General features: G+C 37.1%; 1 protein-coding gene across 5 annotated transcripts in view; it reads right to left on the reverse strand.

Annotated features, from left to right (window-relative positions):
* SPATS2 (spermatogenesis associated serine rich 2) overlaps window positions 1-16,217 on the reverse strand; it is a 150,155-nt gene that overhangs the window by 63,217 nt on the left and 70,721 nt on the right. For all 5 annotated transcript variants that reach the window (XM_025883227.2, XM_025883225.2, XM_025883226.2 and 2 more), the window contains one exon: window positions 7,382-7,650. In XM_025883227.2, coding sequence (XP_025739012.1) covers window positions 7,382-7,406 — 25 coding nt within the window. In that variant the 5' untranslated portion in view covers window positions 7,407-7,650. The remainder of the gene's footprint in view (window positions 1-7,381; window positions 7,651-16,217) is intronic.

The following is a 16,217-nucleotide window of genomic DNA, read 5'->3' on the forward strand; positions in this document are numbered from 1 at the left end:
GAGTCTGCTTCTCCCTCTGACCCTCTTCCCTCTTGTGCTCTCTATCTCTCATTCTCTCTCTCTCTCAAATAAATAAATAAAATCTTTAAAAAAACAATTCACGAAGTATTCCATGAAAAAATTCTTTAATTAAAATTTAAAAATAAAAACAGGTTGTAGCTCTTTTCTTTAAAAGGAAGTCCTCATATCCATTAGGATAGCTATTTAAAAAGCAAACAAACAGAAAACAAGTGTTGGAAAAGATGTAAACAAGCTAGAACCCTGTGTACTGCTGGTGGGAATGTAAAACAGTACATCTGCTACCGAAAACAAAATGGCAGTTCCTCACAAAATTAAACAGAATTACCATTAATCCAGCAATTCCACTTCTGGCTATAAGCCCAAAAGAAGTGAGAGCAAGGATCTCAAAAGATATCTGTACACCCATGTTCACAGCAGTATTATTTACAACAGTCAGAAAGTGGAAACAACCCAAGTGCCCCATCCACAGATAAACAAAATGTGATAATACATACAATGGAATATTACTCAGCTTTAAAAAGGAAGGAAATTCTGACACATGCTACAACATGGATTAACTCTGAACACATTATCCTTAGTGCAATAAGCCAGTCATAAAAGGACAAATACTATATGATTCCATTTGTATGACTTATCAAGAATAGTCAAATTCACAGAAACAAAAAACAGAAAGTAGGATGGTAGTATCCAGGGATTAGGATAAGAGTAGGGAGTTATTGGATACAGGGTTTCAGTTTTGTAAAATGAAAAAAATTTGGGGAGGGCAGAGGAAAAGAAGAGAGAAACATTTAGGTAGATCTATATAAAACAAGAAGTAGTGAAGCAATTAAGCAATAGCACAGTACTGAGATAGAGAAACTGTTAATGCATGATCAACTATGAAATTTAAGTCAGCTATTTTAATGTTTCAGAGGTTTAAATATCAAATGTGAAGGTGTTTTGTAGCTGAATAGCTTCATAAGTGGGAAAAGAGAAAGAGAGAGAACTAAAGTTAAGTGCAAAATAAAGTCAACAAAAAAAGTACAGTACTTGTGAACTTGCTCTTATCATTGTAACTTGATAAATAGAGTTAGACACTTACAGGCAAACACGGTTTTTACGTCTAGAAAAATATTAGCAAATCTGACTGTTGAAAAGAGTCTAGTGTACCAAACCCAGAGATGGTGATTCCCAAAAAAATTTTTTTTTAATTTCCATGATGATTCTGAGATACAGTCAAGTTTGAGAGAAAGAGATTACCTGACCAAAACCAGGGCACCTAAAATTTTAAAAATTACAATCGTTTGGTCTCATCCTTCTCTGGTCTCTAAAGACTATTTAGAGAGAAAATTAGGATCACTAGTAATCTGTGGGAATCAGAACTAAACCTATTCCCAACCTTGGATTACCTCCAGAGTTGGTTTTCTTTTATCTAGTGCTGAATTCAGACATCAGTCAGGAAAAAAAGTTATTCGTAATTATCCCACTATAAATTCATATCCTGAACCTCATAGGTTCCCAAATACCTGCTATGGGTTCTACTCAAAAGTTCTCTTATTTGATTTTCAACATTTGGGTGCCCAACAAACGGTTCAAGTAATCCAAGGGTAAGGCCCACAAGAGATTTTTTGGCAGAAGCATTTTTTACCTAATTAACTAGTAAGCCACATGAACCAGTAGGCTACTTAAGTCTAAAGACCTGCCTCCTGTTGCCACTATTTAATTCAGAGCTATTCAAACCACCAGGTATAAGGAACTAGTTGTTGTTTTTATTGTTTTAATTTCTAATCTTTGAAGACCAGTGCTTTTATAAAACAATAAAACTGGGCTTGAGGGTGGTGGAAAGAGGTTGGGCAAGTCCTCTCCTTAAAACACAAGTATTAAGCTGAACAAAACTGTCAAAAACAACCATTTCAGGGCTCTAGAAATCAATCAAAGGCCACAACAAATTATTGAGAAACTGCTAGAGCCTTAAGTAAGAACAATGAAGTTTCTACCTTTCTTGCCTAGGACTGCTCCCATTCATATCTCCAGCTCTGTGGAGGACAACAGCTTTACCAGGGCAAGGCTAGCCATAAAAACCAGCAGCTTTATTGCCAAAGAAGGCTAACTAGAGAGGAGGGGGTTTGTCTAAAGTAGGCTAAAGTGGAGAACTCAGAAAAAATTTTTTTAAAAAACTTGCTGCTTTGCTAGCCTGAAGTTGGAGTCTTGGTTAGGTGAGTGGTAAACAAATAGGAAATTTAACAGGAAAATCTTGGAAATGAAAGAACCATAGAAAAGCTAGATTAGCTCTCTACAAACCCCTAGCTAAATGAGAAACTATGCACATGCACGGGGAAACCCAAGAGGCCAGTGGAAAGTAAAAGTGAAAGCAAACTTAAGAACTGCCTGAATTTTGAATGTCCTCCTCAACCTGCATAGTTCAATCAGCAGAGGATAAAAGCTTATGCATTTGAGATGTTTAACAGAACAGTCCAAATCACTGGCTGACCAATAAACATTGCAGACACAGGGACAATCCCTAAAAAGCAAAAATAAAAAATAAAAATTAGAATTTAAAAAAATGTACAGGTACCTTTGTGATGTACACATGGGACAGGTAGATGCCTCAATTTATGTCCAGGCTAATTATTTTTAAAATACCCTCAAGAAAATAAATTAAGAACCCAGAGTTAATATATTACCTTAACTATCCACTTTAAAAAAAGCCAAGAAAGTAAAAAAGATTCGTACATAGGTAAAACACCAGTCAATAGAAACTGACTCTGAAAGCATCCACAAGTTGGTGGACTTAACCAACAAAACTTCAAAACAACTAATAAAAATATATTCAAGGAATTAAAGGAAAATATAGTCATACTGACTCAACAAATAGAGAATCTCAATAGAGAAATAGAAACTGTAAGATAAAACTAAAAAGAAATTCTAATTGAAAATACAATACCCAAATGAAAAATTCACCAGATAGACTTAATAGCAAATTTGAGATAGCAGAAGAAAAAAATCAGTGAACTTGAAAAACGATCAATAGGAATTAATCTAAATAAAGGAAGAACAATATGAAAAAAAATTTAGAAGACAAAAGAAAAATGTTCCTCAGTCACCTGTGGGATAACATTAAGATTACCAATATACACATCACAGGATTCCTAGCAGGGGAGGAAAGAGGGAAAGGAGCAGGAAAAACATTTTTTGATGAAATAATGGCGAACATTTAAGGAAATTCCCAAGAAATCCATACCAAATTGCATCAGTCCAAATGCTAAAGACAAAGAGAACAAGAAAACAACAAGAGAACAAAAACAAGAAAAAATGATTCATTGCAAACAGAGGAACAACAATATGACATATTCAGTGGAAAAGCATATTCTAAGTGCTGAATTCTATAGCCAGCAAAACTATCCTTCAAAAATGAAGGTAAAGTAAAGATATCCAGATTAAAAAAAGAAAAGTCTAAAAGAATCCATTCCTGTCAGACTTGTGTACAAGAAAAACTAAATTCTTCAGGCTGAAAGGAAAACCAACAGTAACTCAAATCCAGAGGAAGGAATTAAGAGTACTCAAAATGGTAAATATTTGGGTAAATATAAAGACAACATATATTTTTTTCTTTTCTCCAAATTTCTTCAAAAAGCGTAAGACTGTTTAAAACAATAATTATAACAACATATTGTTGTGGTTATATATGGATGTGATATATGTGAAATAATAGTACAAAAGCAGGGGAGAGGAAACAAGGCTATATTGGAACAAAGCTACTATATTTTACTAGATTTCTTTTTTTTTCAGATTTTATTTATTCATTTGAGACACAGAGATACAGAGAGAGAGAGAGCATGAGCAGGGGGAGAGGCAGGGGGAGAGGCAGAAGCAGGCTCTCCACTGAGCCAGAAGCCTGATGTGGGGCTCAATCCCAGGACCCTGGGATCATGACCTGAGCTGAAGGCAGACGCTCAACCATCTGAGACACCCAGGTGTCCCTATTTTACTGGAATTCAGTATTAACCGGAAGTAGCTTGTGACAAGTTAAGGATGCATATTGCAATCCTAGAGCAACCACTAATAAAATAACTATTTAAGAAATAGCTTTAGGGGCGCCTGGGTGGCTCAGTCGTTAAGCATCTGCCTTGGGCTCAGGTCATGGTCTCCAGGGTCCTGGGATTGAGCCCCGCATGGGGCTCCCTGCTCAGCGGGAAGCCTGCTTCTCCCTCTCCCACTCCCCCTGCTTGTGTTCCCTCTCTTGCTGTGTCTCTCTCTGTCAAATAAATAAATAAAATCTTAAAAAAAAAAGAAATAGCTTTAAAATAATCAGAGGAATTAATACACTAAGTATAAAATATAAAATAATATATAATATACAAAATATAAAAAATATATAAAAAAGGCAATAAAGCAGTAGCAGAGGAACAAAAAAATAAGATGTAGAAAACAGCAAATAGCAGGCATAAACCCAATCATGCTCATAAATACATTAAATGTTGAATGGACTAACTAATCAAAATGTAGAGTTGTTAGACTGGATAAAAAGGCAAGATCCAACTATATGGTGTCTACAAGAGACACCTCTTAAGTTCAAAACGCAAATAGACTGGAACCAAAGGATGAGGGTTTCAGCACCACCCCCCACCAAAAAAAAAAAAGGATGAAAAAGATAATTCCTGAAAACAGTAATTATAAGAGAGTTGGATTTGCTATATTAATATCAGAAAAACTAAAACTTCAAAGACATATTCCTACAAAGAATATTTCATAAGAAAATAAATCTATCAACAAAACAATCATAAATGTATATATACTTAATAACAGAGTCCCAATATACGTAAATTAAAAACTGACAAAACAGAAAGGAAAAATACACAATTCAACAATTGTAGTTGAAGATTCAATACTTTTCTCTTAGTAAATGACAGAACAATTAAACAGAAAATTAGGATATAGATAATTTAGATCATGATCACCCAACCTGATCTAACATATATAAGAACAATCTCCCAACAATAGATCAATACACATTCTTTTCAAGCATACATGGTATGTTCCAGGACAAATCATATACCAGACAAATACATCACAAGAACAGAAAACTATAGACTGATAGCCCTCATGAATATTAGTTTTAAAACTCTATACCAAAATATTAGCAAACAGAAACCAGTAACATAAAAAAGGGATCATACATTATGACCAAATGGGATTTATTTATTTATTTATTTTATTCATGAGAGACAGAGAGAGAGAGAGAGAGAGGCAGAGGCAGAGGGAAAAGTAGGCTCCCTGCGGACCAAGGAGCCTGATGCGGGACTCGATCCTAGGACCCTGAGCTAAAGGCAGACGCTTAACCAACTGAGCTACCCAGGTGCCCCCCAAATGGGATTTATACCAGGAATGCAGAATTGTTTATCATCTGAAAATTAATATTCTATATTAATAAAGGACAAAATTACATAATTATATTAATAGATCAGGGTTTCCTCAGCAGTATTGACCTTTGGATCAGGCAATTCTTTGTTGTGGAGGGCTGTCTTGTGCACTGTGGGATGTTTACAGCATCCTGGAGCTATACCCACTAGATGCCAGAAGCACCTTGCCCCTGCAAGTTGTGACCTCCAAAAACGTCTCCAGATATTGGCAAATATCCCCTAAGGGGCAAAATTATCCCTTTCTGAGGAGGACTGAAATAAATGCAGAAGAAACATTTGACAAAAATCCCAACACCCATTCATGTAAAAACTCAGCAAAACAGGAATAGAAAGGAACTTTCTCAAACTGATAAAGGACATCTAGGAAAACCCTACAACTAACATCATACTTAACAGTGAGAGACTAAATGCTTCTCTCCAAGCTTTTATAACTATTTTGTGCTTTTTTTGTTCAACAAATTATACATATAGATTTATTTCAGAGAAAATCCTAACAACAAATAAGCTTTCTTTTGTTTCCAACTACACGTAAATCCTGGCTATGTTCAAATCAAAATTAGTTAGCACTTAATGCCTATGATATGGTCAAAAATTCAAATTCATTTTATAGTAATTAAATACCAACTACAAAAAGCAATGAATCCTTCTTACAGTTCTGGCAAAATACAGACATGAATTAAACAAAGACTCTAGTTTGAACAAGGTCGAAGCAATCTTCTGAAGTTAACTTTTTAAGGAAAAATTAAACTAAACTTTTCAGATGAAACTGTTTTATTTTAAAATCTGGAGTGCTATTTTTACTATAGTATTTCTCATTTGTAGGAGGAAAACATATTCAACATTTCAAACATAACTGGGAAGAAAGCAAACTGAATCATGATGACTAAGAAGAAACAAACTTTGGTTATAAAAGCTTTTCAGTTGATAATCTCATTCTATAAAACAGTTCTTTAGTAATCTAACCATTCCCTAGAATTCAGATTTCCTTTATACAGACTTACTATACAATGAGTATAGTAACCACATACTTTCAAAACCACAAGCAGCTCTGGTACGTTATTTTTCTTAAAATAAGGTTTGTGAACTACTAAGTCAAAATTAAGTTTAAAAGCATTTCCCTTCATACTTAACACATGACACCTGGATCTACACCTTTGTTTTGAATTAAAGAACATCAACTTTAAATTGAAAATTAAATTCAATGAGGGAAAAAAAAAACTAGGATGGCTATGGTCATTCTTTTAACAACTATATTCCAGTTATGTATAATAGTTCTAGTGCTACCGTTAAATTTGTTCCTTTGCATTTTTGTAGCTATTCTAAAAAAGGTGAAAAAGTGATTTTATAGTCTTCACTGTCTTTGCCCTTCTTGTAACTATTCTTGGTATTTCTTGATCTTTGCATCTTATATTTTACTTTAGACAAGAAGCTAGAGTAATAATCCCAGAAGGAAAGCTAAAGAAAGAATCTAAAGCTGAAAACATTTACTCTTGCTTCTTTTCCTGTCTCCAATGAAAAAAACATCAGCGCACAGGATATAGACTATCCTGCAATAAGTTATCTCCCGCCATGCCCCCTAACATATGTTCACACTCCAGAGAGTGCATTTTCTAGATGCAGTTGGCTTTCCTGCAAATATATTCCAATTTAATACATTTATAGAAGTAGAAAAGCAATTGTTATATGAATTAATTCCCAAACTAGTAACACACAAAACTATAATCTAATATCCACAAATACTTAGATAATTAAAGAGACAACAGATAAAGTTGTGAATGTCCTATACTCTTCTAAAATTAACTGCAGTCAAGACAAATAGATAAATCATACCTATCAGTAGTACTGCCCTGGGCAAGGGAAAATACAACCATTCAAAACACATTAAGAGAACCTTTTAAAAATATACAGATCATTATTTCACAACTATGCTGTTACAATTTATGCCCGCCATGTAGTCTTACCCTTCTGGTTTTGTTTCCTAGACATTGTGGTTTCTTTGATCTCAAAAAATATAGATGAAAAGTATCCTTCTGCCTTGTCTGAGATCTGACCGTAGTTATCTCTGATTTAAAAGTAGGCAACGGAAGTCTGTAGTTGGAGGTGATAAATACCAAATTGTGGTTATCTGAAATTCTGCTCACTTGCTGTTGATCTCCTTTCCTTCTTTTGTATCAACTTCTTGTCAGGAAATATCATTGCAGATATTCATGTCTCTTTCTCCAGGGAGATTCTGGAGGGAAAACACACAAACACATTCACTATTACAGTAACAGCTATCTGTACAAAATTTCTAACAGATACCCACAGGTTTTACTTTGTATTTTTTCTAAACAAAACTAGCTATTAAAAGGAAAGTACTCTAGAAAGAATATAGTCACATTAAAAGCATTATTTTGCTCCATAAGAAACTTTAATCTTAGAGAAAGAGACCCAACCAAGAAACAAACTCTGAACTATACAAAACAAACTGCCAATTACCAGAGGGGAGGTGGGTGGGGGAGACAGATGAAATAGGGGATGGGGATGAAGGAGGGCACTTGTGATGAGCACCATGTGTTGCATGCAATTGTTGAATCACTCTACCATGCATCTGAAACTAATGTTATGAAACTAAAGTTAACATACGGTGTATGTTAACTATACTGCAATTAAAAGAGAAACTTTAATCTTAAAATCAGACCATCTTCTTAGTTCAGAAAGAAATTGTCTTATTCTTATCTTTTGTATCTAGCTCAAAAATCTTATCCCCAACTCTGCTTCACAAAGTATTACCTCTTATCACTCCCTAAGAACTTTCTTACCACCTGCTCTTCCTGCCCAAATCAAGGGTCTTTTTTCTGCCTCTAGGATATCCTGTATCTTAACCTCTCTTCCTATATCCCAGCTCAAATACGGCTGCAAGAAAACTGGGGAAGGGGGTGGGTGAATGGGGAGATCACAAAGGAATTTTAATAAGAAAAACTGGAAACAGCAAAATTTCAATTAGTCACTAGTACAGGAAGCAAGTTGTAAAGATACAAATGCTATTTTTTTCCATATATTACTGAACTTTAAAAAATATATGACCAAGATCTCTGGGTAAAGAAAGCATGATCAAAGGACTCTTATATCTGGACACCTGATATGTGCAACCCAAGAAGGAAATGAGAGCAACCTTATGTATAATACTTTCCAATATGAATGGAGGAGAATGAATAAGTAGACAGCCCTGGTAAAGTTAAAAAAAAAAAATCCACCAAGAATGAGTCTCTGTGGATATAGAGAACAGATTGGTCATTACCCAAGGCAGGGTGCGTAGAAAAAATGGGTGACGGGGGTCAAACGATTCACATTTCCAGGTATAAGGTAAGTCACAGGGATGTCACATACAGCAAGGTGACTAGTTCATACCATATTCCATATTTGAAAGTAGCTAGGAAAGTGGATCATGAAAGTTCTCATCACAAGAAAAAAATTTTTGTATAGGGAGAGATATTAACTGGACTGTGGTGATCATTTTGCAATATATACAAATACTGAGTTATTAGATTGTATACCTGAAACTAATATGTTGTATCAATTATACTCCAAGAGTAAGATTCTCTACAAACCACTATGGGACTTGAGGAAAGACAGGCTGAACCTCTGGGGCTTACTATCTTTCAGAGAATTGAGCCAAATTGGGAGAATCAGCCAAAGCCTATGGAATTACATGGAATTTACCAATGCATAGAGTGGATCTGATAAAAACACTTTATGAGATTTTATTTTGTTTTTTTAAGGTTTTGTTTATTGGAGAGAGAGAGAACAAGTGGGTGGAGGGGCAGAAGGAAAGGGAGAAGCAGACTCCCTGCTGAGCAGGGAGCATGATGACGCCAGGCTCGATCCCAGGACCCTGAGATCATGACCTGAGCTGAAGGCAGACACTTAACAAGCTGAGCCACTCAGGCACCAAGAACAGAATTTATTTTTTTTTTAAGATTTTATTTATTTTTTGATAGAGAGAGACACAGCGAGAGAGGGAACACAAGCAGGGGAAGTGGGAGAGGGAGAAGCAGGCTTCCTGCTGAGCAGGGAGCCCGATGCAGGGCTCGATCCCAGGACCCTGGGATGATGACCTGAGCCGAAGGCAGACGCCCAACGATTGAGCCACCCAGGCGCCCCAAGAACAGAATTTAGATAGATCTATCACAAAGGATTAAATTCTTCAATGGCAAGCTCTTCTCTACCCTCATGTCCTCAGCTTAAAGAAAAGAAGATGAGGGGCACTTGGGTGGCTCAGTCAGTTAAGCGTTCGACTTGACCTTAGCGCAGGTCTTGATCTCAGGGTTATGAGTTCAAGCCCCGTATTGGGCTGTACACTGGGCATGGAGCCTCCTTAAAAGAAAAAAAAAGAAAGATAAAAAAAATAGAATGAATGGAATGGACGAAAGCCTTCAGAAGAAAAAAAAGAGATTGCAAGAGCATTAAAATGATCCAATCTGAGCATAATTAGAATCAATATAGGGGCTCAAAAATATAGAACTCAATAAAAGGAACAAAAAAAAAGCACTCAAAGATACTATGCAGAAAAATTCCCTTGAAATAAGGGATCTGAATCTGTTCACTCCCCACCTCCAATCTACCAGAAGGAACTGGACCACTTCTTACTACCTACCTCTCCTGCTACTATCCTCATCTAAGCCATGATCGTTTCTCCCCTGCACTGCTATAACCAGGACTGTAAGAGTCTCTTAACTGGCATCCTGAGTCTTCTATCCCGCCACGCTTCAGCTTCCATTTCACTAAAGCTGCTTTTAAAATTATAAGATGAACTGTCTCAACTTTGCTGCTCAAAGCCCTCCAGCAGCTCCCCATTTCATTCAAAGTAAAACCCAGAGTCCTTACAGGGAGTGGCCTAAAAGGTCTCATCTGCCTCTCTTTACCTCTCTTGACATAATTTCCCACTACTCTTCCCCTCAGGTACTCCATTCTAGCCATACTGGCCTCATTACTGTCCCTTTTATACCCTAGTTATGTTCTCCCCTTCAGGCCCTTAAGGTGTTCCCTCTGCCAGGAATGTTCATCTTTCGATATCTACATGAAATAATTCCTCACTTCCTTCAGGTCTTTTCTCAAATGCTACTTGCTCTGTGGTTATTCAGGAAAAACTACTGAATTTGGGGTAAGAAGAGCAGGACTCTGGGGCATTATTGCCCAAGGCTGTTCCCATCACCCCCAGGTCAGTGGGAAAGGTAGTTCTACAAAGGTAGGGAAAGCCATAAACACCAGCAGCTTCACTCACAGAGACGGATGACTTAATTTGAAGCAAAGCACAGAATCCCACACCCATCGTCACTGTCAGTAACAATGTGTATTCTTGATGGCAATGAACAAGCAAGACAAAGGACCTGAGGATGCTGTCATAGTTGGTACAAGCAATGGGCCAGCAGACTAGACAGAATTTAAAGGGAAATCTGGAAACAAGACTATAAAGGATAAGTGCTCACACATCCATACTAGAGAAACCAGAGAGGATCCACCAGGAGCCTGCAAAAACAGGAAGAAAAAACAGGAGAGGGCCCAGTGGAAAGTACAAGTCTGAGCAGACTTTTAAAACGTCTGAATTTTGAAGGCGCTCCCCTTCACACACAAAGCTCTACCCGCAGAAAGTGGAAACTCTACTAGGTCAATGTGTTCAGCACAAGTTTTGACAAGTGGCTAACTGACCACTAAGCTATACAGACACAGGTGTGATTCCAGGAAGACAAACTTAAAAATAAAAACAAATTTAAAAAATACAAAACACTAAGCAGATATTAGCAGCCACACACTCAGGAAAAACATTCCACAGATTTAGTGCAGGCAACAAAACAACCCTCCAAGGGAAAAACAAATCAGCCAAAGTTGCTACAATATGTTATGTAAAATGTCTAGTTTCAACAAAAATTTATGAGACAGATAAAGATGCAGGAAAGTATGACCCAAACTGAAGAGGGGGGAAAAAACTATCACGGAATTGAAAATATCTGTGAGTAGGTCCCAAATGCCAAACTAAACAAAATCTTCAAACTGCTTTAAAGGACTAAAGAAAAATATGAGGACAGTGCCTTAAACAGAAAATTTCAACAAGAAGATGGAAATCACATAAAAAGAGGTAAACAGAAATTCTAGAGTTGAACACTGGAGTAGAAGAAAAAAATATCAGAAAAACTGGTATCTAATCTGAAGAAAGAAAAGAATAAAGAAAAACAAAGCCCCAGAGACCCAAGGAACAACAGCGAGTATAACAATTGTGGAGTTCCAATTTAAAGTTCCAGAAGTGGAGAAAAAGGACAGAAATAATGACCAAAAACAATGCAAACTGATTTTTTTTTTTTAAAGTAGGCTCCATGCCCAACGTGGAGCCCAACACTTCCAGTGTGGAGCCCAATGCGGGGCTTCAACTCACAACCCTGAGATCAAGAGTCAGACACCTAACTGACTGAGCCACCCAGGTGCCCCACCAACTGATATTTTTTTAAAAAATTAATCTACAGGGGCTCCTGGGCTCAGTTGGTTAAGTGTTCGACTCTTGATTTCAGCTCAGGTCATGATCTCAGACTCTTGAGATTCAGCCCGCTCATCGGCTCCCTGCTCAATGGGGAGCCTGTTTCTCCCTCTGCCTCTCTCTCTGTCAAATAAATAAATTTTTAAAAAAGAAAAAAGATTATCTTCCTCTCTCTCTAAAAAAAATAAATGAAAATAATAATCATCTACAGACTCAGGAAGCTCAATGAACCACAACTACAATACACACAAAGAGATCCATACCTAGACATATAGTAAAAATGATGAAAACCTAAAACAGAAAGCCTTGACAGAAGCAAGAAAAAAAAAACAGCTCATTTACCAGGAAGCAACAATATAACCGGTTGCTAATTTCTCATCAGAAACAAGGAAAGTCAGAAGGCAGTGAAATGACATATTCAAAATGCTGAAAGAAAAAACTGTCAAGCAAGAATTTTTTTAAAAATTTTATTATGTTATGTTAGTCACCATACAATACATCATTAGTTTTTGATGTGGCGATCCACGATCCATTGTTTTCGTATAACACCCAGTGCTCCATGCAGTACGTGCCCTCCTTAATACCCATCACCGGGCTAACCCATCCCCCCACCCCCCTCCCCTCTAAAACCCTGTTTGTTTCTCAGATTCCATAGTCTCTCATGGTTCATCTCTCCCTCCAATTCCCCCCGCCCTTCATTTTTCCTTTCCTTCTCCTGACGTCCTCCATGCCATTCCTTATGTTCCACAAATAAGTGAAACCATATGATAACTGACTTTCTCTGCTTGACTTATTTCACTTAGCATAATCTCCTCCAGTCCCATCCATGTTGATGTAAAAGTTGGGTATTCATCCTTTCTGATGGCTGAGTAATATTCCACTGTATATATGGACCACATCTTCTTTATCCATTCATCTGTTAAAGGGCATCTCGGTCTTTCCAGGGTTTGGCTATTGCGGACATTGCTGCTATGAACATTGGGGTGCATATGGCCCTTCTTTTCACTACATCTGTGTCTTTGGGGTAAATACCCAGGAGTGCAACTGCTGGGTCATAGGGTAGCCCTGTTTTTAAATTTTTGAGGAACCTCCACACTGTTTTCCAAAGTGGCTGTACCAACTTGCATTCCCACCGACAGTATAAGGGTTCCCCTTTCTCCACAACCTCTCCAACATTTGTTGTTTCTTTCCCTGTCCATTTTTGCCATTCTAACTGGTGTAAGGTGGTATCTCAATGTGGTTTTGATTTGAATTTCCCTGATGGCTAATGATGATGAACATTTTTTCATGTGTCTGTTAGCCATTTGTACGTCTTCTTCAGAGAAGTGTCTTTTCATATCTTCTGCCCGCTTTTTGACTTGATTATTTGTTTTTTGGGTGTTGAGTTTGAGAAGTTCTTTATAGATCTTGGATACCAGCCCTTTATCTGTAGTGCCATTTGCAAATATCTTCTCCCACTCTGTGGGTTGCCTCTTTGTTTTGCTAACTGCTTCCTTTGCTGCACAGAAGCTTTTAATCTTGAGGAAGTCCCAAAAGTTCATTTTTGCTTTTGTTTCACTAGCTTTTGGAGATGTACCTTGAAAGAAGTTGCTGTGGCCGATGTCAAAGAGGTTACTGCCTATGTTCTCCTCTAGGATTTTGATGGATTCCTGTCTCACATTGAGGTCTTTCATCCATTTTGAGTTTATCTTTGTGTATGGTGTTAGAGAATGGTCGAGTTTCGTTCTTCTGCATGTGGCTGTCCAATTTTCCCAGCACCATTTATTGAAGAGACTGTCTTTGGATCGGAAGAATAAACATTGTTAAAATGTCTATGCTACCCAGAGCAATCTATACCTTCAATGCCAACCCAATCAAAATTCCAATGACATTTTTCAAAGTGCTGGAACAAACAATCCTAAAATTTGTATGGAATCAGAAAAGACCCCGAATTGCCAAGGAAATGTTGAAAAAGAAAAACAAAGCTGGGGGCATCACGTTGCCCTATTTCAAGCTATATTACAAAGTTGTGATCACCAAGACTGCATGGTACTGGCACAAAAAGAGACATATAGACCAATGGAACAGAATAGAAAGCCCAGATATGGACCCTCAACTCTATGGTCAAATAATCTTCAACAAAGCAGGAAAAAACATGCAATGGAAAAAAGCAAGAATTCTATATTCAGCAAAACCATCTTTAAAAAATGAAGGTGGAGGGGAAAGGAAAAAAAATAAAAATGAAGGTGAAAAAAATGACAGTGAAATAAAGACACCCCAATGACTTAGGAATCCATTGCTGGCAAACCTGACTTACAAAAAATACTACCAAAAATCTCACAGGCTGAAAGAAAATGACATCAGATGGTAACCTAAATCTACACAAAGAAATGAAGAGCACTGGAAAAAGTAAATATATTGGTAAATATAAAAGACTGAATAAATATATTTTTATTTTCTCTTAATTTATTTAAAAGATTGTATGAAGCAGTAATAACAATACTGTATTTTTCAGTTTATAACAAATATAGATGTAACATATCTGGCAACAATTGTACAAAGAGGGGGAAGCTAACCTATAGAATTAAACTCATATTAAAGCAGACTATGATAAGTTAAGATGCATTTTATAATGTCCAGAGCAGGCAACTAAGAGACTAACTCACCATCTGGAAGCCTCTGCATTTTAAATTATATATTTCTTTTTAATTGACCAGATTAATTATCTCCACCTTGCCACTTGGTGGGTAGGTCGCTGTTGCTTTTCACAGCATTAATAATCCCATTCACTTTTTCTCCATGTAATTAAGACTGCAAATTACAGATCACATTCTTAAACTGGCTTAGTGTATAGACACACTAAGCAGATATTAGCAGTCTTTATTAAACAAAATATACATCAGGTACTTCTCATTGAAAAAGAGTGTTGAGTTTCTACTGAGTTTTCTTCCAGTTATTGTGAGAGTGGTGACTTTGTTCTTTTTATTTTCTGGAGGAAAAATAGAGACCCATAAAGTCAGAGCATCCAGGGTTGTGTTTCATTCTCTTTTTTTAAAGATTTTATTTATTTATTTGAGAGGGAGCAAGAGAGTGGACAGAAAGGGGGGGGGGGGGGGGGGGCAGAGGGAGAAGCAGGCTCGATCCCAGGACTAGATCCCAGGAACGTGGGATCATGACTCAAGACAAAGGCAGACACTTAAAAAACGACTGAGCCACCCAGGTGCCCCCAAAAGTTAGTTCCTTTAAAAAGATCAACCAGACTGACAAACCTTTAGATAGACTGACCAGAATAAAAAAGATACAAATTACCAAAATTGGAAATAAAAGAATGAACATTACTACAGACCCTAGAAAAATTAAAGGGATTATGAACTATGAACAACTTTATGCCAACAAATTTGACAACTCTGATAAAATGAACAAATTCCTAGAAAGACATAAATTACCAAGATTAGCTAAAGAAGAAATAGAAATCTCAACAGACCCGTAGCAAGAAACCAAAACAGTAATTTAAAACCTCCTCCTGCCACACTCCAAAGCACAAGGCCAGAGAACTTCTATCAGGTATTTTAAAAAGAAATATTAATTCTCCACAAACTCTTTTAGAAAGTAGAGGAAAGAATACTCCCTAATTAATTTAATAAGGCCTATGTATTAAGCAGAATTCTAAAGTGATCTCCCCAAGATTCCTTTCCCTTAGTTTTTCTATCAAATATAATCCAAGTACTGCTGTGAAGGGACTTTGCAGATGTAATTAAGGTCACAGACTTTAAAATAAGGAAATGAACCTAGATTATCCAGGTGGGCCCAATCTAATTGCATGAGCCCTTAGAAGGGGAGAAATTTCTTTGGCTGGAGTTCAGAAAGATGTATCTGAGAAGGGCGCCTGGGTGGCTCAGTCAGTTAAGCCTCGGACTCTTGATTTTGGCTCAAGTCATGATCTTAGGATGGTGAGATTGGGCCCCACATCAGGCTCTGTACTCAGCGGGAGTCAGCTTGAGATTCTCTCTCTCCTTCTCCTTCCATTCCTCCCCTGTTCCCACGCAATCTCTCTCAAATAAATAAATAAATAAGATCTTTAAAAATAAAAAAGAAAGAAAGATACATCTGAGAAATGTGAAAGAAGGAAATGTCAGAGAGATCTAAAGTGTGAGAGTAATGTGACCTGTCATTACTGGCTTTGAAAGGGGCCATGAGGCAGGAAATGCAGGTGGTCCCTAGAGCTCTTCAACAGGTGAATGGATAGAGAAGATGTGGTGTGTGTGTGTGTGTGTGTGTGTGTGTGTGTGTGTGTGTGTGTGTGTGTGTGT

The sequence above is a fragment of the Callorhinus ursinus genome, unplaced genomic scaffold (assembly GCF_003265705.2).
Source record: "Callorhinus ursinus isolate GAN/ISIS: 27379988/994484 unplaced genomic scaffold, GSC_fseal_2.0 scaffold44, whole genome shotgun sequence".
In the NCBI taxonomy this organism is placed as follows: domain Eukaryota; kingdom Metazoa; phylum Chordata; class Mammalia; order Carnivora; family Otariidae; genus Callorhinus; species Callorhinus ursinus.